The sequence below is a fragment of the Monopterus albus genome, unplaced genomic scaffold (genome assembly GCF_001952655.1).
Source record: "Monopterus albus unplaced genomic scaffold, M_albus_1.0 scaffold143.1, whole genome shotgun sequence".
NCBI lineage: Eukaryota > Metazoa > Chordata > Actinopteri > Synbranchiformes > Synbranchidae > Monopterus > Monopterus albus.
Genome location: NW_018128023.1, coordinates 1,357,840 through 1,380,328, shown reverse-complemented (window position 1 = coordinate 1,380,328; position 22,489 = coordinate 1,357,840). Strand labels below are relative to the sequence as shown.

The 22,489-nt window shown below is 41.1% G+C and overlaps 1 protein-coding gene across 3 annotated transcripts in view; it reads left to right on the top strand.

Annotated features, from left to right (window-relative positions):
• Positions 1 to 16,800, top strand: part of hibadha (3-hydroxyisobutyrate dehydrogenase a) — a 22,923-nt gene extending 6,123 nt beyond the window's left edge. For 2 of the 3 annotated variants that reach the window (XM_020614194.1, XM_020614191.1), the window contains exons 5-8: positions 7,709 to 7,842; positions 8,416 to 8,492; positions 14,650 to 14,806; positions 15,553 to 16,800. In XM_020614194.1, coding sequence (XP_020469850.1) covers positions 7,709 to 7,842; positions 8,416 to 8,492; positions 14,650 to 14,806; positions 15,553 to 15,711 — 527 coding nt within the window. In that variant the 3' untranslated portion in view covers positions 15,712 to 16,800. The remainder of the gene's footprint in view (positions 1 to 7,708; positions 7,843 to 8,415; positions 8,493 to 14,649; positions 14,807 to 15,552) is intronic. The other variant, XM_020614192.1, reaches the window with a different exon arrangement.
• The last annotated feature ends 5,689 nt before the right edge of the window (positions 16,801 to 22,489 follow it).

Below are 22,489 nucleotides of genomic sequence, written 5' to 3'. Positions count from 1 at the left end.
ATATAAAATGAACCCTTGGGTGTGTGATGTACTGTATGAGGTGATGCACCTTACACAGAAATGGCTACAATTCATTCTTGTCCTTTGGCCACTGTCTTGACTTTTGCCTTACTTCACCAGCAGTGTCCTGGTGTATATACACACATATACAGTATCCACTTAGGGTTGTAATCTTTATGCAAACACTTTCCTGCATAGACATAGTTAGATTGACTTGCGTGTAAGCGCACAGTCCTACCATTGCCTGGTGTCATTAAAAGTGTCCTCATGCTAAGATGATCCACAACAAAACAAACTCTGATATCACAGGCCCAGGGTGTTGGCACAGCGATGACAAAAATAGGAAGTTTGGCTAATAAGTGACAGGGTCGTTAGCAGTAATTACCCAGAATAGCTGTGTTTGTCTGTGTGCCTGTGGTGGGCTGCCACACTGCTAACGAATGATTACTTTAAAAAGGCCCTAAAAACCTTTCATTGTGTTTTTCCCAGCACTGGGAAAGTCGGCTATCAGTGCTGATGAAAACATAAAGGAATCTAGCTGGTGTGGGACCATGGATATTCGAGCTAATGTTGCTTGTTTGTGAGGTCTTATAATTGTAAGCTAACCACCACTACTCAAATCATATCCATACCACATCCCCTGAGTGTTACAGTGTTATTTGCTGATAGTTTGAATGTCATCCTCTAGTATGTAGGAGCTTGTTTGAGCCAAGGCTGGCACCAGTTGGTTCGTCAGTCTACACTGCTAGTTCACTCCTCTGATGTCTGATACAATCACTATTTCTCCCCCCAGGACCTGCGGCTTCTTTCACAAAGACCAGCTTAAGCTTGCACTGACAAATCAGAACGGAGATAAATTCAAATAATTATTGTTTGTTTACTGGTTGACAGAACAGTCCCATCTTACAGTAAGGTCCACACGCATGCTTTTTTCTAGAGCTTTCAGCCCTATGACAATAGCAAGAAAAAGTATGGAAACCCTTTGGAATGGCCTGGTTTTTCTGCATAAATTGGTCATAAAAAGCGAACCGAGTCACAGGTAAAAACAAACACAATGTATTTAAGATAAGGGGAGGTGACAATGGTGCAGTGGATAGAGCAGTCGTCTCCCAACAGGAAGGTTGAAGATTCGAATCTTGGTGCCTGCAGTCCACGTGTCAAAGTGTCCTTGGGCAAGACACTGAACCCCCCTGTTGCCCCTGATGGTTAGAGCCATAGGTTGAGTTGGCGCTGCAGATGGCTGCCTCGGTTCTGTGCCGGAAACAAATTCCTTGTGTGTAACATAGTACTTGGCCAATAAAGGTGATTATCCTTATAACACACAAGTAGGTATAATCCTGTCTTTATTCAACACAGCCATTTAGCATTCACTGTGCTGTTAGAAAAAGTAAGTGAACTTCCAAAAGTACACTGCTACCAAAAGCAATATACTCAAAGAGGTGCTTCCATTAGCTGTGGACCAGTCTTGTACAACATTCAGGAGGAACTCCAGACCATTCTTCTTCACAGAACTGCTTCAGCTCAGCCATATTCTTAGGATGTCTGGTGTGAATGGTTTGCTTGAGCAGTTCTATCGGGTTTAGGTCTGGGCTCTGACTGGGCCACTCCAAAGGTAGATTTTCTTTGTTTGAATTGATCCTGTAGTACATTTTCCTGAATGATTAGGGTCACTGTCCCCCTGCCAAACTACTACTAAGCTTTAGCTGGTGGATGGTATCCCCTATATATACTTTATCTTGATAAATATGGGGATTTGGGAATTTCCCCTCGGTGATGGCAAGCTGTCTGGGCCCAGAGGCAGCAAAGCAACCCTAAATCATGGTGCTCCCTCCAGTATACTTCACCTCTGGGATGATGTTTCCATGTTGGTATGCGGAGCCTTTTTTACACCAGACAATTCAACCTTAGTTTCATCAGTCCACAAAACATTTTCCCAGTGGAGTGTCAGGATGTTCTTTGGCAAACTTTAAGTTCACAGTCATTTTTTTTGTGTTTTGAGAGCAGCGTCTTTCTCTGAGGCGTCCTGCCATGTGCACCATTCTCCATGCATCATGATTTGTGTGCGGTAGACTCATTAACAGAGATGTCACTCAGAGTGACTGTGGACACTTGCTAGGGCCTGCCTGTCTCCTTCAACTAATTTAACATGTTTCATGAAATGTCTGGTCAAAGGATGGAGCAGGAGAGCACTCAGGCCAACCTAATCCAGTCTGAGAATGGGATTAATGAAGCTTGGGAGACTGAAGGCAGTTTACTGAAGGTTAGTGATGATCCTCTGGCGTTGAGTTAAGGAATCAGGTTGGATGGGCGGGGGGCAGTGCTGTCACAGTCTGTCATGTTGATGTCTAACCAGTACTAGGGGGTGTCAGTGGTCCAAAGACTAGATTAGCATAACAAGCCTTTCACTGACGGGTTTTGGTGACACAGAGGGAAATTTTGCGGGTCGGGGGGTAGTGTGAGAGAGGGTGTAGGGCTGTAAAATGACCAGGGATGGTGATGACGGAGGGGTGGTGACAGGGGGCTCTAGCCTATGCTCCAGATGGAGGTTGACCCACAGCAGCTGGGGACTGGCTTAGATATCTGCTCCTATATCGTCTGCTGTGTGTATGTGCGTGCTTGCGCACACACAAATGGTCAGCTGGTTTATGAGTGATACAGAAAGTCGCTGTCCATCAAATGGAGCCCAAACTTCACACGGCATGTCACTCATCTAAAAAAGAAATTAGCAATCCGTCTGTGTGAAGGACAATTTCTGCACCTCAGCCATGCGAGTGTGTGTGTTTGTGTATGTCTGCATCCCTGCCTGCAAACAGGCTAATTGGGGTTCATTATTAACTTGCTCTAGCCTAGATGAGTCTCGTTAGGCCAGGGAAAGGATTGATTGTGGCCCCTTCATCCATTGTCTCTTACCATTGACCAGTCTCTCCCCTACAGAAAAGAGTAGCTACTGTTGATAATGATGATGATGATGATGAGGGCAGGCCTGGTGGTCAATGGACAAACATTGAAAACTGTACCTATAAGGCTGTTATAACATTTACTGTATATACAAGAAACTATGCAAAGTCTTTCCACATTTTTTTCCCAGAACCCAAATTTGCTCCAGTCACCTATACACTTACGGTTCTCATGACGCATTTGTGTTCAGGAGTCAGTTCTCATGGTTCTGGGCCTGTTAAAAGGGGTTGATAGTATTAGCAGAGTTGGCTGATAAACTGTTGAAAGTGCATCATTCTTTTCATGTGTGAGTGGTTTGGTTAATGGATACTGTTTCACTTTTTCACTTGATATCATTATGTTTTTCGAATGTTCTGTTTGGGTTTTTAATTTTTTTTTTTAGAAAAGATCTGCCTATGGGTGTAATTACAGTGTAATTGTAATGTAATTACCACATGAGGCTGCATTGTTGGCCTGTAAACATCCTAACCCCACTGGTTCACACTGTAAGGAGTCAACACCCATTGACTCAAGGCTGTAACACTATTAAGTGTGAAGGTTCTTTGCAGTCTGAATTGAGGAAGACTCCAGCCGAGCAAAAACTTTAACCTTTCACGTGCATATAATTAAAACTTGGAAGCAAACAAGACAAGATATATTGGCAAGGCCAAGGTTTGTTTGCACCAACTACATTTGATGGATTCGAAAAAGTGAAGTCTGGCTTATCCCTAAATCCATGCGGCATTCTTGGCAGTAAGGGCAGTTAAATGATCATTTGGAGGCACTCTAAGGGTTGTTTTTGTTTGTCCGTATCTTCTCTGGGGTGAAAAGCATGGTTTTGGCACATTGTCAAATGTGTCAATTATCACCAAATGCTGGGAACATTCCTTTTTGTGTGTCTATGCCTTTCTTCCACTGTGTATGCTGTTTGTGTAGTATCATATTCACAAATGTAGTTTAATTTAAACCCATCAGCAATAAAAAGTGCCTACTGGTTTACACGGTGCTTGCAACTTAGACATAGCCTAAGTGTTATCTTATTGGTGGCTGGCTCTAGGATCTGCACTTGTCCCTGGTACACACCCACACACACCTATACAGATTACAGGATCACACAGAGGGATGCTGCATACACACTTACACAGACATTGTCACGTATTTTATATGTACACACACCACTTCAAAAATAGCTCAAGTTTAAAAAGGTTATAAGGCTGCCATGAATTGCTTTGGCTGAATCTTTTGTATCAAAGAAAGAAGTGTTAATGAGCTCAGCGTTTACTACAAACATACCAAACCATAATTGTTGCCCTGATCTTCCTTTGCCTTCACACAACCAATTTCAGCCTCTTATGTTCATGGTTCAGATCCGTCACTGAACCCTGCTGTTAAGCATCTGTCCTGTTAGTGTTTTATTGCTTGCTTATTAGCTTGAATAGTAATGAAGGAACTGTTTATACTGTATGCAACTAAATAGAAGGTCACACACTGCATAAATACACACAGTGCAGTATCACAGGCCCACCCCTCATACAGTGTACTGTAGGAGCCATTTTCATTCTCATCCTCCTCACTCATGCACTCTAGCTCAATAGTACTGTAACACATAATTAGTTCAGCCAGCATCAGGTCTCAGAGTATTTGCGTTGTGTGATTTGGGAGTGAGGAGGTGGTCACCCACAGCTCAGCCAAGTAAAACCTGTCCCTTGGAGCTGGATGACAAAATGTGACTCGGGAGAGGGGTGATTTCTTTCCCAGGAGAATTATTCCCCAAGTAAGGACATCAGAGTGGCACTTTTGTCTTTACTCCTAATTGTACCACATCGTATATAGTCCCTGAATTTTTTAAGTTGAATTTGATGTGTGTCCCTATATACATAACTTTCTCTCTCTTCTCCTTCGTCTCCTCTTTTACATCTCTCTACCTTGTATCTTCTATCATGGGTGCCCCCCCAACACACACACACACACACACACACACTCTTGCGCCATGTCTCCCCCCCCAGGGGGCGTTGTGTAGTTGTACAGAGTTAACAATCCAGACTGTGTCACTCCCGCTGGGATGGATGAGCCAGTGGACCCGGCGCTCAGGAAGCCTCATTAGGATTCCTTTTTAATCCGTCTCTGACAGGACTGACCCGAGAACAGCACAGCACCTCACACACACACAAACACACACACACACACACACACACACATACACACCATGCTGACACTAGCGTAGACTCACACATACACAAACATGAATGCACTTTGTTCCATGCACCATGAACAGACACTGATACCAACACACACACATATATACACATTGTTATGCTAATGATGTGTTATTCTTCCAACAAAAAGGATCTTCAATCATCGTAGTGTCACTGCTTATAGAAATCCACTACAGATCATAAGAGCTTATTATGGGTGATTAGTTAATTTGAGGGAGGGAGAGTTGGGAGGGATGCAGGGAGGTAGAAAGCTTGTTCTCCTTCTTTGCTCTTTTGTCTTCCTCTCCTTCTTTCTCTCCCTCCTTCCTTTTCTTCTTAGTGAGATATATTGATCAGCACGTTGACTGTGTTATCAATAATCTCCTCTTCCACAAACAGTGATCTCCTCTAATGAACCAGCACAGTTGTCAGACTGTTCTTTCTGTGTGTGTGTGTGTGTGTGTGTGTGTGTGTGTGTGTGTGTGTGTGTGAGACAGAGAGAGAGAGAGAGAAACTGAGAAAGAATCTCAGCCTGCAGGATGAAATCAAGAAAAGAAAAAAACATAAACACAGTACTACTGTCTGAACTTTCACAACTACATGAAATTAAAGAAAATTCAGCTTGAATAATTTATGCAAGTGCTCTATGCAGGACATGGGTGTATGATACCCAACTATAATTATATGGTCACAAAGAGTCTCAGTGATCTCTGAGTTTGTCTGCCACTGAATAAAAAAAATTGTTATATTAAACCAAACTGGACTGTAATTGATTAAATCAGACATATAAATGAGATAAAAATGACAACAGACAGTAACAAGAAAGATAAATCTATCATGTACTTGCTCTGTGGACCATATGTGTGTATGATTGGTATGTGTGGTGACCTTATGTTAAGCATGTGATTGCTGTGGTCCACAGGCAGCTGCCTCATTGTGGTCTTGGGGCTTCATTATGTGGTCTTAATGACCTGCTGACAACGCATCACTGACACACACAAACATATACAGTGTAGTGGCATCATCATATGTTTGACAACACTATAGCCAATTAGATGGGGGGTGAGGAAAAAGCAGATGTTTATTTATGTTTATGGATCATGGAAATCTCCAGCAACTCCCCTCTCCTCTCCTCTGCAGTGAAGTCTGAAAATGTGATTTCAGCTGTTTTGTCTGATGATAATTCTCTTTTAATTATTAACACTGACATTATTAGGCTTTCACTATTAAGAGGCCTTTCATTAGAGCTGGACGACACCCTAAAGAGAGGTTTGGACTCTCTCTTCTTTCCTGTCTTCTTCTCACTTTTGTGGATATTCCTGAAAGCTGCTTCTCTCTGAACCACCACAACCCTGTGGTTTATACAGAATAATTATTAACCATTGATTATTGTATATTAATTTGTGTTTTCTCCTGTGTGTTCATGTACTCTACATGTGTATAACATCAGTTCTTTGTGTCCGTGTTTGGGATGTGCTAATGAAGCATGTAAGGGACAGTACCATTGTATAAGAGACTCAGGTCGGCTGAGTTATTTCTGCATTAAGGACCCTGGATGAGGTCGCCTCCTACAACATGGCACGCTCCTTAAGCCATCAGACATGGGAAGGGATGCCTAATTGAACATGATAAATTGTAAAGTTAATTACCCCTCACTCCTGTCACTGATACCCCCATGAGGGGGGCTGGCCTCCAGCACAGCTGTTGGTGCATGTGTGCGTGTGTGTGACAGAGAGAATAGGGTGACAGGACAAAAGGCAAGGGCTCCCACGAGAGTTGCGCAGTGGATGATGGCAACAATCGGCTTTTAAAGATACCTCTGTCCCTCTGGTGCACCACTACTTAACACGCCTGTCCCAATATGAGTGTCTCACACACACACAAGAAAGTGCACAGCTGACCTTTTAAACACAGTTGGTAGTGTTGAAACTGTCAAGTGGTTGATACATTGTTCTTTTGTGAGGCAAATCCATATACTTTATTTGCATATACTTGTGCTCCGTTGCAGTATGATTCATCTGCACTTTCTCAAAGTTTTGTAAAATTTAGCTCACTATTGAACCTATATGTAAAGGTGCTGTGTGTTGCAGGTCTGCATTGGACTGTTTTGGATAGTAGAGGTCAACATGTGAAATGTGTGTAATATCATATACAAAAGTATTCATACCCCTTGAACGTTTCCACATTTTGTCACGTTACAACCACAAACTTAAATGTATTTTATTGGGATTTTATGTGATAGACCAACACAAAGTATCACATAATTGTGAAGTGAAAGGAAAATGATACGTGCTGTTCAAGATTTTTTACAAATAAAAATCTGAAAAGTGTGGCGTGCATATGTATTCAGCTTTCGAGTCAATACTTTTACTGTTCACCACACATCATTTTCCTTCCACTTCACAATTATGTGATACTTTGTGTTGATCTATCACACAAAATACCAATTAAATACATTTATTTTTGTGGTTGTAACGTGACAAAATGTGGAAAAGTTCAAGGGGTATGAATACTTTTGCAAGGCACTGTATGTGTTCACCTCAGCCCTGTGTTTGAACATGTGTTGTGTCCTTTAGGTGTCGGTGCTGCCAGCATGGCTAAACTGACCTTCATGGTGGGTGGAGTGGAGGAGGAATACAAGGCTGCGCAGGAGCTGCTCACCTGCATGGGAGTCAATGCTGTATACTGTGGACAGGTTGGAACTGGGCAGGTAAAGACAGACACATGAAAAAGACACATGAAAACATACATTAGCACACACACACACAGAATACCTGTTTATCTGGGCTGCATTCATGCACATACAAACTGTTGTACTTATTTCAGTAACCTAAAACCATTAAACCTGCATGTTTCTGTAGCTAATAGTAATGTACCTGGGTGTAAATGTGCACACAGAGATCTCAGAATTTGGATTCAATTCTATGTTGCATAAGGCACAACAACAATTTGTTTTAAGTTCCTAGCAATCCTCAGCAAACCATCTTTCTCTATAAACTGAGAATTTATTCAACATTATAAATATTACAGTCTGTTCTGTTATATAATAATAATAATAATAGAAAATAAAGATTTCACCCCAGTAATCCAGAGATGACCATGCAAAATGCACCAGCTAAAGAGCTGTTCAGGCATATTCACAAGTCTCTTCCAAACCCAGATCATCTCATTATGTCTTATATATGGATTTATGTACTTTATTAAATGATCTGTATTACATGCTGTCCTACAAACCTAGATACAGAGTAAGCACTTTTTCCTCCTTCCGGTCAATCCCCACTAGGCAGCAAAGATCTGCAACAACATGCTGCTGGCCATTGGGATGATTGGCACTGCAGAGACCATGAACCTCGGCATCAGGTACTGTCAGCCAGTGGCACACTAAGCTGCTTTGTTTCTGTCATTCAACAACTGGGGGAGAGAACAGACATTTTGACACAGGAATGCTTGTGAGTTGGTTTTTAAAGTGGATACCGGGACAATACAGCATGTACTGCTAACATGCAAGTGTAGCCACTGTAGGTTAGAGCCTCATTTAGTAGGTTTCACTTTTCTTCTTGAAGGATGTGGGAAAGTGGACATAACTGCCCTGAGTTGACAAATGATTGAGTTTTCAAAAATTCGAGCACAAGCACCATGAGCTTAGAGGTGACATGTTTGAAGCTTCCACATTTTGACTATGCATGAAAATGGCAATAAACTCACCTAGATATAGCCATCACAGTAAAAGCAATTACTATACCAGTGGTATGACTGCTATAGCAGTAAAAAGTCCAGTGTTGATTTGACTCTCACAGAGTTGATTTTAACTCTATTTCAGAGTTTATATAGCTCCACACTTTCCAGAGTTAAATTAACACTTTTGAAATAGTTAAATATTTAACACTTTTTCAGAGTTACCTTTTTTAACTCATAAAAGTGTTAAGGAAACACCAAGAGGGATTCAAATTAAATACGGCAGAGTTACATTTACTGTAGGCGTGGTAGTGTCTTAAATGCATGATGATGTTATCAAAAATCTCTGTGAATAGCTTGTTTGCTAATAGATAAATCAGATTTTCAACCAAAAGTACATCACTTATTTCACAAAAAACTGACAAATCATCTTCCACTGCAGTGCAAATTACAAGTCCAGCTCTATATTCTACACCATCAACTTTAACCCAACTTGTTGAGAAAACATCATTTGACAAGTTCACGTCAAGCATTTCAATGTTGACAACATTCTCAGGTGTCAGGGAAAATGACTTAATTGGCCCATACTCAATATTACTGAGGGTGAAGGTTTCCCAGTGATGGGCAATGGCCATCTGATGCTTTTTTGCAAATGATTTAGTTAAGTTTTTAAAGTTTTTCAAAGAATCTTTAAACCACTTGTGCTTGGCTTCAAACCGCATACTCCACATATATAACAAGGGGCCAATTTTCCTTATAGAAGATGGGTAATGGATCATAAAATGATGTATAGGTAATAATGTTTTAAGTGGATTCAGACACAAATAATTTGTGGTGGTCAACAATCAAATGTTTCAAATAAATTGTCATGCCAAAAGTGAGAGAAGGTGAAAAAACTATGTTCATTATTTGAAGCAATAAAAGCAACAGACTCCAGTGTTTGTTTCCTGGAGGAACAATGTCGCCAAATAACAGTGGGATGTTTTTTACAAGACACAATGTCTGAATAGAATTCAAACCAATGCCATTACCAGCACTCTCTAAGATAACCTTTGTGGGTCGGTTTTTACGTTCTAAAAATCCATAATCAAAAGAATAAATTCTGGAAAGCAAATCCTGTTCAGATAAAAAGTTTTGTGTGAGATATTGAAAAAGCAGTTTAATTTCGTACTGAGCCACACCCTCAAGAAGATCATGCATGAAGTCACAGGATCAACTAAAATGTTTCTGTAAGTAAGATATATATATTTTTACTTAACATTCCACAGTCCACATGCGAGACTGGGGATAGTGGGTGGATCATCACTAAATCTCTTAGGAGTTGATCTAACTCCACTGTAATCAACACTGTCAAATAACCCCAACACTGAACAACACTTTACTCCCAAAGTGTAAAAATTACAATTTAGGAGTTAAGATTAACTCTGAAAACTTTAACACCCAAATTTTAACTCTCCAATTTTTGCTGTGTACTGTGGCCGAAATTTACTGCTTCAATACAAGTGTGGAAATCTGTGCATCTTTGTGTGCGCGCGCGCGCGTGTGTGTAGTTTATGGAAGTGCAAGGGGGTCCGCCCTGCACCGAGTCAGAGCGGCTGCCTCTGCTAGAGAAAGACGGATGAGGGGGTGGAACCACAGACTCAAATTTTCATCTGCTGATTGAGCTCTCCACCAAGTATACTGTCACAGCCCTGTCCCCGAGCACCGTCTAGCTATCCAATCATTCATCATGCCTTGTCGTGACACAAAGCCTCTTTGGCCAAGACCTTGAGGATGATGGGATATGAAGTCTTCTGAATTAAACAAATACAATCTGGTATGATTTGAAATCATCTTAAGATTTAAAAATTCTAAAAACTGAATGGGCATGAACAGGCTTCCCAGAATCAAAGTCTCATCAGTGTACAGATTTTCTTCAGAATTTCTGTGTTTTGGTTGTAGTCAGGGAATGAGGTTTTCTTCAGTAGGCTTATACATCAGTTTTTCCTTACAAGATTGAAACTCCCTTGGCCATCAGATGGGTTTTTTTTTAACTTGAGAACCATGAAATATTATCTAGTCTGTTTATACACATCCCATGTCAATAATAGCTTGTTTCCACCATCTTACTGTTATGTGTTTTTATGGATTTTGCAACTTCAGAGATGTGTGTACCCGTTTTGTGTGTGTGTGTGTGCATGAATGCGAATTGCTCTTCTCACAATGCAGCTGATTTATCTGTGCTGAGACAGAGGAGGAAAATTGGCATGAGCAGTCGCACATAAATCCCCCCAGCAGGCCTCTAAAATATGGAGGCATTAAGGGAGCAACACAGATTTACAGATTGCCACAAAATCTCTGATGCACGTACACACTTAGACACCCAGATTTACATCCAGAGGTATTGAAGACAGTAGTTTTTTTTTTTAAATAAACCCCAACAACTTCTACTCACAGTAGCACATCATTATAATGTATGTCTATAAAAGGATACGAATACTAACTACTGCATCCCTTCACTATGAGTGTGAATTATTTTTATATCTTTAAAAGACCCCCCATGTTCAGCCCTGATTACCTACGCACACATGCATAGTGTGTGTTTCTATGTCTCCCTCTCCTCTTACTGCTCAATCTCTGGGGCTTTATTAGAGGGTTTAACAAAAACTGTCATCGTTTAGAGAGAGCCCACACCCATAACTCTCCCATGCTGCATTGCGGCTGAACCTCTTATGCAAAGAGGGTGCTCTCTTTGGCCTCATACAGACACACACACACACGACACACAACACAGTCCAACATAAAGGAGACAGAGTGCTCACAGCCAACTTCCATACAGGAAAATGGTAATAACATTTTATCATGCTGGACTTGGGCCTGATAAAGCTGCGCTTTCTTCAAATATGTGTGTGTGTGTGTGTGTGTGTGTGTGTCCTTACCTGTACATGCAGGCAGACGCACACTCTCTCACACACAGTCCTATTTGTAGAGCTAATTTGTTGATCTCAGATGGAAGCTTGGGCCATCTCCAACAGAGCGTGATGTTCTCTTACTGCAAGGAATGGCCACGCATGACAATCACTGAGTATACACACACTCCCAAATCTCCCATTCCACATACACACCCTGTCTTTCTGACTTCATTTTTTTCCCCTCTGTTTTGGCTTTTCTTCCCCATCCCTATTTGCATTACCTTCCTCATTTTACCCTTTTCTGTTAATCCCGTCATGTCTCTTCTTCCTCTTTTGAACCGCTGTAATTTCTGCATGCAGCCAACCAGTCAGTGAAAGAGGAGGCTGAGAAGCTGCAGAGAGGGGCAGCAGCGATTTTAATGATGCACAAGAAGATGAAACGAGGAAGAAGAGAAGAGAGGTGACTGGCCCTGAAAATGATATGCCTTTATCCCCATCCCTATTTGCATTACCTTCCTCATTTTACCCTTTTCTGTTAATCCCGTCATGTCTCTTCTTCCTCTTTTGAACCGCTGTAATTTCTGCATGCAGCCAACCAGTCAGTGAAAGAGGAGGCTGAGAAGCTGCAGAGAGGGGCAGCAGCGATTTTAATGATGCACAAGAAGATGAAACGAGGAAGAAGAGAAGAGAGGTGACTGGCCCTGAAAATGATATGCCTTTACAGCTTACGGTTCACCTTGCATGCCTCTGTACCTGCACTCATTCATGCATACAAACACAGTCATTGATGCACCAACAGAAATGCTCACGTTTGCTCCTTTATTCGTATTATAGTGGAAAATGTGGTAAATGACAGAGGAATCAAAGGGTATAACAAGACATGACTCACTGTGCTGAGAGACAGAAATACGCATAGGTTTGCCACATCACACCAACACAAATACCTCGTCCTCCCTCTGATGCTCAAATGAATTGAGCATATGTTCTGATGAAGATTACAGTTGAGTGGTAAATGTGCTTGTTGCCTCCATAAAATGGATAGTAAATGCTCGTGTGTGTGTATATGTGCTTGTTAGGTTTTTAATGTAATAATAAATAAGGAGCGGCTTCCTCTCCTGTAGCATCAAACAAGGACCAAGAGCTAGTCGCAATCAGACAGTTAATATCAGTGCTGCAAATGAACTCAACGTGCTAGAGCTCCCAACAGATAAACACATAAATGCCCAGCACCTCCTATTTTCATCTGACCCTTCATACCTCTCACATTTCTTTAATCTGCACAGACATCGCACAGTAAAACGTTTGTTTCACCGTTCATGGCTGTGTGTTTATCCATGTCAATCTTGTTAAAGCGTGACATGTTCTCTTCTTCACGCAAATTACCAGAGGCGAGGAACAACACCACTGCGTCAACTAATAACCACAGCTGTGTGTATGTGTGTGAGTGTGTATGTGTGATGGGAGCAGGAGGGGAACTTCATTGATTTATCGTTAACAGAGGACAACAGCTCCCCGTCAGCGTCTCCGGGTGCTATAACAAACGATCTGCGCGCTCGGCCGCGCTTTATTGTAGCTCAGCCAGTAACCTTTTCAGCTGCTGACCCAGAACGCAGGGAGGGGCTGCCTCTGTGTGTGTGTGTAGAGATGGGGGTTTGTGTGCGATGTCAAACATATGTCCCCCAGAGTCTTCAGACAGGGAGGTGTCGGCAGGGAAGACAAGGGGGAGGAAGAGGAGAAGAGGCGGAGGAGAGGAGAAGCAGGATGGCGAGAGATGCTTTCAGACAAACTAAAAGAGCCATCATGAGCAAGACCGCCTTTAAAAATCTGAAAGCTAAAACACGTTTATGCACACATGCAGTGTCACTTAGGCCACATTTCTAAAACGGCTTGTTAAAAGAGGGGGCTCGTCTGTGGCGACACAAGAAAGACGAAGGGAAAAGGAGGAGGGAAAAACATGGAGAGTGTAAATGCAATTCCCATTCTTAATTAGTTAGTAGACAGCTAATAAAAAGCTGGTAGTAATGGCAGAATGAGGGCCAGGTGGAGGGAGGGCCACTGTTGGCCTTAAGGACCTACTGTATGATGGTTTAATAGTCATACTGAGAGCAGAACAGAGTTGCAGGCCTGTAAGTAACAGTGAAGTGAAACAGCTAGGGCGTGATGTGCTCAGCTTTAAAACACTGATACACCAACACTGAAGCTATAGTTAGACCCTCCATGCTGTAATGCTTGGCACTTTGTTTCACTCCCTCCTGCTTTCTCTCACTTGTCTCATTTGCTTTTGCTTCTTCATATCACAGTCTGGAGATATGTCCTCTTGCATATGAAGGTGGATTACTGCAGAATGCTGCAGCATAAGTAAGGGCATGCTTCTATACATGACAACAAGGTTTATGGCTCCCCTGCGCTGCTTAACCACTTCTCCTCCGCCTCCACTTTTTTCGTGAGAGGGATGATGAAGGATAGATGTGCTGGTAAACATCAATACTGCATTAGCCAGCATTACAAAGCCTTCAGCCATTAACACTGAGGAATGGTCACAGCTGGGCATAAGGTTCAATGGGGGTCACCAGGCACCCCCACACCCATCTTCACTTTGTGTTGAAAATGAATTTCAAATTCTCCTGTTGTCTCACTCCTGTCTGTCCCTTTTTGTCAGTCTTGCATAACTCCTCTCTCTCTTTTTAGCTCTGTCATCTTTTTCATTTAACTGAAGAAGTCAGATGAAAATATAATAATCTGTCCATCTAATATATATCCATCTTCTTTCTCCCTTTTTCCTGCTTCCCCTTTCACCAAAAAAATCTGTATTACATCACTGGTTTATCTGAACTCATCTTCACTGGGGACTTTTGTACACTTTACATGCCTAATTGGACCATTTCACACTGATGATCTATCCATGGATTTCACCTGTTACTGACCTCTGTCTTTTTCTCCTCTTGTCCCAGACTGGGGTTGGACCCCAAGCTGCTGGCAAAGATCCTCAACATGTCCTCAGGTCGTTGCTGGTCCAGCGACACTTACAACCCAGTCCCTGGAGTCATGGAGGGAGTCCCTTCCACCAACAACTACCAGGGTGGCTTTGGAACCACACTGATGGCCAAGGTACAGGGCTAGCTGCTCTCTATCCTGGTGTCATAGTTTGTTCATCATCACCTGGAACTTTATGTTACCGTAATTCATTTCATTATCAAATAATCTGTTCATCAGTTTTTTGATAGTTTAGTCATTTCCTGGAGGAAATAATGAAACAGAACACTAGCGTGCTCCCACAGCACAAGGTGACACCTTCAGATAGCTTGTTTTGTCCAGCCAACAGTCCAGAATGCAAATACATTCAATTTACAATTAAATAAAGGAGCAGATCTTTTAATATGTGAAGCTGGAACTAGCAAGTATTTGACTTTTTTTGTATGATAAATGGCATTGACAGTCATCAAAATTGTTGCCTTTTGATATTTCAGCTTAATGAAGAATTGAATAATAGTTTCAGCTACTACTTTCTCCTTTTCTTTGTCTCTCATGTGTCTCTCAGAGCCCTGACCCTCACTATCTTGGTTTCACTTCTTTTGTTTTGTCTCAGTGTGGTACTATGTGCTCTCCTCTTCACCAGTACATCTATGACTTATTATGTACCATTTGATTTTACTATCACCACATTAGCTTCTCTGTATGGGTCAGTCTGTGTATTATGTGGTGTATCTGGGTGTAGGAGTTCTGTCACACAGACTTCACATACTAAATATGACAGAATTGGAATAAATATTTATATCAGCCTTTAGATAAGCAACAACAGAGCATGTTTGTCCACCATTCTGACACCCTGCCTCTCTCTTCTTCTCTGTTTGTAGGATCTTGGATTGGCCCAAAACACAGCCACCAACACTAAGACACCCATTCCTCTAGGCTCCCTAGCCCACCAGATCTACCGAGCCATGTGCTCCCGTGGCTACGCTAACAAGGACTTCTCATCCATCTTCCAATTCCTACGCGAGGAGGAAGGCCAGTGAACGGTGGGGGAGCACAGCTGACTGTTATGTTACCACACACAAACCACAACTACACACCCGTTATCTAGTGCCCCTTATCCCACTATGCTCAGGAGAGACTCAGACCTTGCACTCAAGCAGGGATCTGCAGTCCAATTAACATGCTGTATGTTGACACATGTCCCCTCATTGCTTTAGCTGAATCATATTTTCAATTCATGGCTTTCTCTGTCTGCATGGGGGAAATGCTAAAACTGACCTTAGATCAGAATCTAGAGACAAAGAATCTCTTCCCTGTATGGTATGAGTGGCCTAGAGTTGTGAAAATAAGAGGTAGGAAGAGTCGCTGCAGGTTTACATGTAACTATGCAAATAATATGTGGTTTTTCAGGATGATTGATAAGTAATGATTAACAATGATTGCATGGATTTTGGGAGTTTAATTATGTTTTGTTGGGTTGCATGTTACCTTAATAATGTGGACCTGTCACTGTTAAGTGAAAGGGGGAATTTACACAGTATTAGAATTTCATCAAAGAGACAATGCAAGAGAGTGCAGGGTTTGGGTTGCCTTTTTCTAATGGAACAAAATGTGACATTCACAGCACATAGTGTGTAGTAACCACAACTAGTCATGCTGTCATCTCAAAGTTTACTTGTTCTGTTTGTGTGTTTTTGCCAGGAGGGTGTTGCCATTCAGTCACTTAAGTGTCACCTGAGTCTTCCTACCAGCATAAATGTTTTGTTCATTATTCAGTCATCCAGTTATTCTTTTAACCTTGTGAATACACTAGAGCTATAGTAGTTTCAGTTGTTTGCTATTACATTTAAGCCAGCACTCACTGGGTCGACCAGTTCTGCTCTACTATACTGTGAAAAAAATATCTGATTATTCATGCACCATGTATGCGATGTCTCAGGTCGTTTTGATACTGTTACAAAACCTCTGAACTTATCTCTACTGTGTACATCTGCTTATCGAGCCACTGGAGTATTATTTTGAGACCAATACTGTTTCAGCTTTATACTATTTACTACCAAATGGTATCCATCCATCCATCCATCCATCCATTTTCCTCCGCTTATCCGGGACCGAGTCGCAGGGGCAGCAGTCTAAGCAAAGATGCCCAGACTTCCCTTTCTCCAGACACTTCCTCCAGCTCCTCCGGGGGAATGCCCAGGCCAGCCGAGAGACATAGTCCCTCCAGCGTGTCCTGGGTCTTCCCCGGGGCCTCCTCCCGGTGGGACATGCCCGGAACACCTCCCTAGGAAATGGTATTCAGTTAAATTAAAATCTATCTTCACATATCCTCTCTCTTACATACATATATATACTGTATGTCTTTGCCTCAGTCTCTCTCTGTCATCTGTATCAAGTGTGAGTGAGGAGTGGTTCCTTCCTATTCTGGGCAAATGTACATAATGTTTTTAATATTGTTGTGTAATATTAACACTTTTTTTGTAAAATTTATAAATGTTTACAGCTTTATCATTGCTCTGTCAAACAGATTTTCAGTCACACTGAGCCAAAAATAAAGATATTCTGTGTATTTGGTGTTTGTAAAACATACAGTACAGTATGTAGCTGGACATTTACAGTGGCACTTGCCATTTACAGTATAATCAATAGCCCTTCTGTCAGTGTTTATGCTACTGACACACGTGCACATTAGGAATATAGAACTATCATAATAAGCATCTAACATTTGTTATTGTCTGAATACAGAGAACAGTGACAGGAAAATTCTTCATTATCAAATTATACTTACAATACATGATTTTGTCCAAGGTAAATATGATTGTCAACAACTCAAGATGGCCAGTGTGGCCTTGTTACTTTTAAAATAAACCCAGATAATGAAGGTAAGGCAAGTCAACTTTGATTATATAGCATTATATATACATTTCATACACAGAGCCAGTTCAAAGTGCTTTACAGAGGCAAGGAAAAACATGAAATGTATATTCACTCACTATAGGCTATTTACTGCCTGCAGACATCCCAAAGTGATTATTTGCTGTTCATTATGGGGTACCAAAATTCATGGTAGTCCATCCTATGTTAAGAAATTGCACCCAAAACCACAAATATCAAGCTTATAGTGACTAGAGGAAAGGTTAGGGGACCACCAAAGTCTTTAGGATCCAGGGGCCGTGAAAATCTGGGTAAATAGTTATGGCAAACAATCCAACAGTTGTTCAGCATGGACCAGCAGACTGACTGTCATTACCAGCTAGTTGTAAATGAGCACTCTATTTCTGCTTTACTCATATGCTTAACTTTACAGCTGCAAAAATTGCTTATTTTCATCTTTTTGAAATCATAAGAGCCATCCACTGTCACTGGACATATTGTAGATATGGTGTACACAGTGTTCTTTATATTGTTGTTCATACTGTAAATCTGTTAAATTGACTTATTCTGTACAGGCCACATTTAGTGCATGTTTGTCCAACCCGGTAGAGGGATCCCTTCTCTGTTGCTCTTCCTGACATTTATTCAATTTTTTCTTGTTGAAGGATTTTATGAGGGCTTTCCCTTATCTGATTTGAGGGTCAAAGGACAGAGGGTGTGGTATGCTGTACAGATTTTAAAGCCCCTTGAGGAAACTTTTTCATATTAGGCCATGCAAACAAAATGGACTCGACTGGTTCTATACTGTAGATGAACGATTTAGATTTCATTTATGTGCTTGTTATTTTCATCATGCTAAAAGGATGTCTCCGTGGTTTCTCTTCCTGAAGTTTCTCTCCTTTCTTTCACTTTCACATTCTGTGAATGTTTCCCTATTCAAGTCAGTGGTCTAGGGAAATAATAATTTGTCACATACTATACAGATTGGGAAGCCCTTTAGGGTAAAACTTGTGATTTTGGCCAGTATAAGTAAACTTTGTTTATCGTTTAATGTCAGTTTTGAAGAAATAGCAACACTAATCTCAGATTGATGCCCTTATTTCCATCAGTACAATGAAATGAGAGGAAAACAAATATAATTTTATGTTTTATTTTAGTCTATCTATCTATCTGGGCTTATGTTTCTTTGCAACATTTTATGGAGCTGCTGTTGTCTGACAGCCACAGTTGTGGTGAACCACTGGTGGTGGGAGTTGTGTTGTGGGCTTGTGGCTCATTCTGTTATTGTTCTTTGGGAAGTTGTGCACTAGCCTTGGCTGTGTCTTTTGAAGATTATCTTTATCTGATTATAAAAGAGAGGAAGTACTTAGGTTCCGTATCTATGCAGAAGAAAACAATCTTACTGCTTATATCTTCCCATGTAATAAGGCTATTAGATTTTTTTTCAGCAGTACATGACATATTGTAACCTCCACCTTTGCAAACAGTAGCCTCTGAAGCTGATTCATATTTGGGTGGTTTAATTTGCCTGTTTTTATTGCTGGCTGCTGAGCCGGCGGTTTCCTCATTAAAGGACACATGAAAGCAGGCTGTAAAGGAGCCGTGGTGAGACCGGCCCTTGCTGACGTCTGAAGGGAACATGAGCGACTGTAAGACCAGCCGAGTCCCGAGCCAGTCGGTCTGAGCCTGTGGGTCTCACCCTGTCAGCCTGGCAGCGACACCAGACACGCCGCACTGACTGTGTCCACACCAGGACACACCAGTCTGATGTGTCAGCTGTTTGATGCTTTATGAGCCTAAGATAAAGTTAAATGTATGCATGTTATACAAAGAGCATCATGTTTTGTATATTTCCTATTTCTGCTGGTGTATTCTCAGACTTTGAAGTTAATTGCTCACCTGGTTAAACCCCCCTCTGCCAGAGAGAGAATAAAACAGCCTCTCCTTTGAGAATGGCTGCTGTGATAAATACCTGGGGCAGCAGTGTTCGTTATTTCCATATTATAAGTGCTAGTGGATCCTCTGGTTGTTTAATGACTTGCTCTTTAAGAAAGTAAGAGCAGAGGGGTCAAGGCACAGGGAGGGGGGGCGAGGCTGCTCTAAACACCCTGTGATTCATATCAAATGCACATTAAGTGGCATATGGCTAAATTAGTGGCTGGAATCTAGTAGATATAATAGCTTGCCTGGTAGTGCGTAACAAGCCACTGCATCACTGTGTAATGTGGCCTTGATATCTTTTACATGAACCCACCAATAGTCAGGCCATTTAGCCTTAGTCCATATCCACACCCACAGTGTCTGCAACACCCACCCATCTTCTTCCTGTTTTGTAGACAGCATTCCCCCATCCTGAGTCACTGACTCAGCTTAGGTTCATTAGAGAAGATAATTCCATTGCAGACAGCAGGTCAGAACATCACATGTCAGGACCACAGCAAGGCACATAACAGAAGCTAAGTCCTCATTTGAATATTGACAAGGGTGTTGTGAGTTGCTGTGAAATAAGCACCCACTACCTGGTTAAAAGGTTGCAACTCAACAATAGTCATTGCCAAAAATATTGGCACCCCTGCATTTCTGTCAGATAAGGCACTACTTATCCCAGAAAATTATTGCAATGACAAATTCTTTGGTATTCCCATTTTTATTTCTTTTGTCTGCATTGGAACAACAAAAACTGAGAAACAAATGACACATCCGATATATTCCACACAGAACTCCAGAAATGAACTTGACAGAATTACTGACACTCATACACCCTTGACTATATGAGTAATAATCTGGTTTACACTCACTTTTAATCTCACATTTCCTGTGTTTATAACCTTTCTCTTGTATTTGCTAGACATGTGGTAGTCAAGGGGGTGTAAATAGTTTAATCTCGTTGCTCCTCTTCTCTATTATCCAACATCATACTGAATTATACTTTCTTATTGTTCTCTGGGTTTCTTTTTCTACCCCTACCTCCTCTTCTACAATACACTTCTGTCTTCGCATTAGCCCCCACCCACAGTCTGTCACCTGTGAGTAACGACAACATGCATACTCTATTCATCACACATTGCTGCACATGCTCTGTAGCTCTTCATTATATTAATTACTCTCATTGGAAGAGTGATCATCAGCCCCATCAGAATCTATCACCGCCTGGTTCCCACAGAAGCCCAGGCCCGGTAAATAATCACCAGTGTTGGTACCAAGACGGACCCACCAGGGTGGGCCCTAAATACCCAGGGGGGTACAGCTTCCATTGAGCCACATTCATCTCTGCCAGCAGTTGGGGGAGAAGGTAGCAACCTTATCCAAAGGCTGCTGGTGCAACTTCAGACTTATGATAGGTGAGGGTGGATGAGAGCAAAGTAGAGGTAGTCTGATCCCACATTAGCAATCAGAAGGAAATAACAGTTTGTTTGTTAAGATGATATGTGGATTAATCTGTGATGCACTAATCCAACTTTTTCACCTGATACCAAATTCTACATCTCAGTTCTATCTGTTGATACTAATCCAGTACCAGTTCCCTCTTGTTCCCAAACTTATCATCTGTATACCTCACAGCACAGAACTCACTCTAAACATTTTTAAAAATGTTACATGTGGCCATTGCTGTGGCCCTAAACACTGAGTTAATTAATAGCAGTCACATAATGGCCCATACAGTTAGACATTAGATGGTGCATTCTAACTGAATATAGTTTATTTTCCAGAAGGTTGGAATGGTTTTAGTAATGAGTATAATTTGAACCAACTCCAAGTAATAACTATCTGTATCCAGAATGCAAGCATCCATGGGTGCAGATGGACTTTTATAGGTTTGCAGTTAGAAGTTATTATATTGTCTGTAAAAAGGAGGAAAACAAAATAAACTCAAGGTCAAATCATTGTCTTGTTTGATGCTCAGCTATTTTGTCATTTTGTTTGAACTGAACGAAATTAAATTACTGGAAAGTGTGAATACAAATGTTCATGGAATCATATTTTTGACAGATTACTAAAACATTAGAAGTTCGTGTTTTTTGTTTAAAAGGATAAGACAGGCGATATTTTATTATTATTGTCAAAACCAAAATGATGTTAGTCTGTATCTGAATATTTTACACATCAATGGCTCTCAGTTCCAAACTCTTTTATGTTTTATTTTCAATCTTAAAAATCTGTTACAGAGAAGGCTTATAGCTACTTTAATTAATTAATAAAAAAAAAAAGTTAACCTAAACACTACTTTCCATCTGAAGACTATTCAGTAAACATTACTCAAATAAGGAAACTGTATTGGTTGGACACTGTTTTTAGCTGCAGATTCCTATATCGGATTGTCTCAAAATAAAATACTGTAGGGTCCATGTTCATCACGGCTCATTGACATTTTTAATAGTATTTTGACAACAATGGCATTGAGGAATACTCTTTACCAGGCTTTAGTTGCTGGCAGCATCAGTTCATTGTTGATTTGGTCTTTTCATAGAATTTCTTGACACTAAATGAAATATAGAATATCACCAGTAATTGAATTGAAATCTATGTTAAAACATCGTAAATCCTCCCTAATAACAATATTTTTTATGCAATACAGTATTTCTGATTAAGAAGACACAAGCCTTTTGAAACCACAGCACTGAAATGCTGATCAAAAATGCTTGGAACTCTGCTCTACCACTCTAAATATACCAAACTCCAGTCTATATGACTTACAGTAGTTATTCAGAGCAAAGCAACTCTGTGATGGTCTCCTCTTGCTCTGCTTAAAGCTCTCTTCATGGCCAATTGACCTGATACCTTATGCTTGTCTCTTGCTAATTGAACAGAGAAGGAACAAGGGAGAGAAGTAGAGTATTAGAGAGGGTGAGAAAATGAGGAGGACTGCAGAGGAAGGAGTGATGTGATAGAGGAGTGAAATGAGAACACAGAAGCGAGGGCTGGTGTAGCATGCAAGGCCTCATT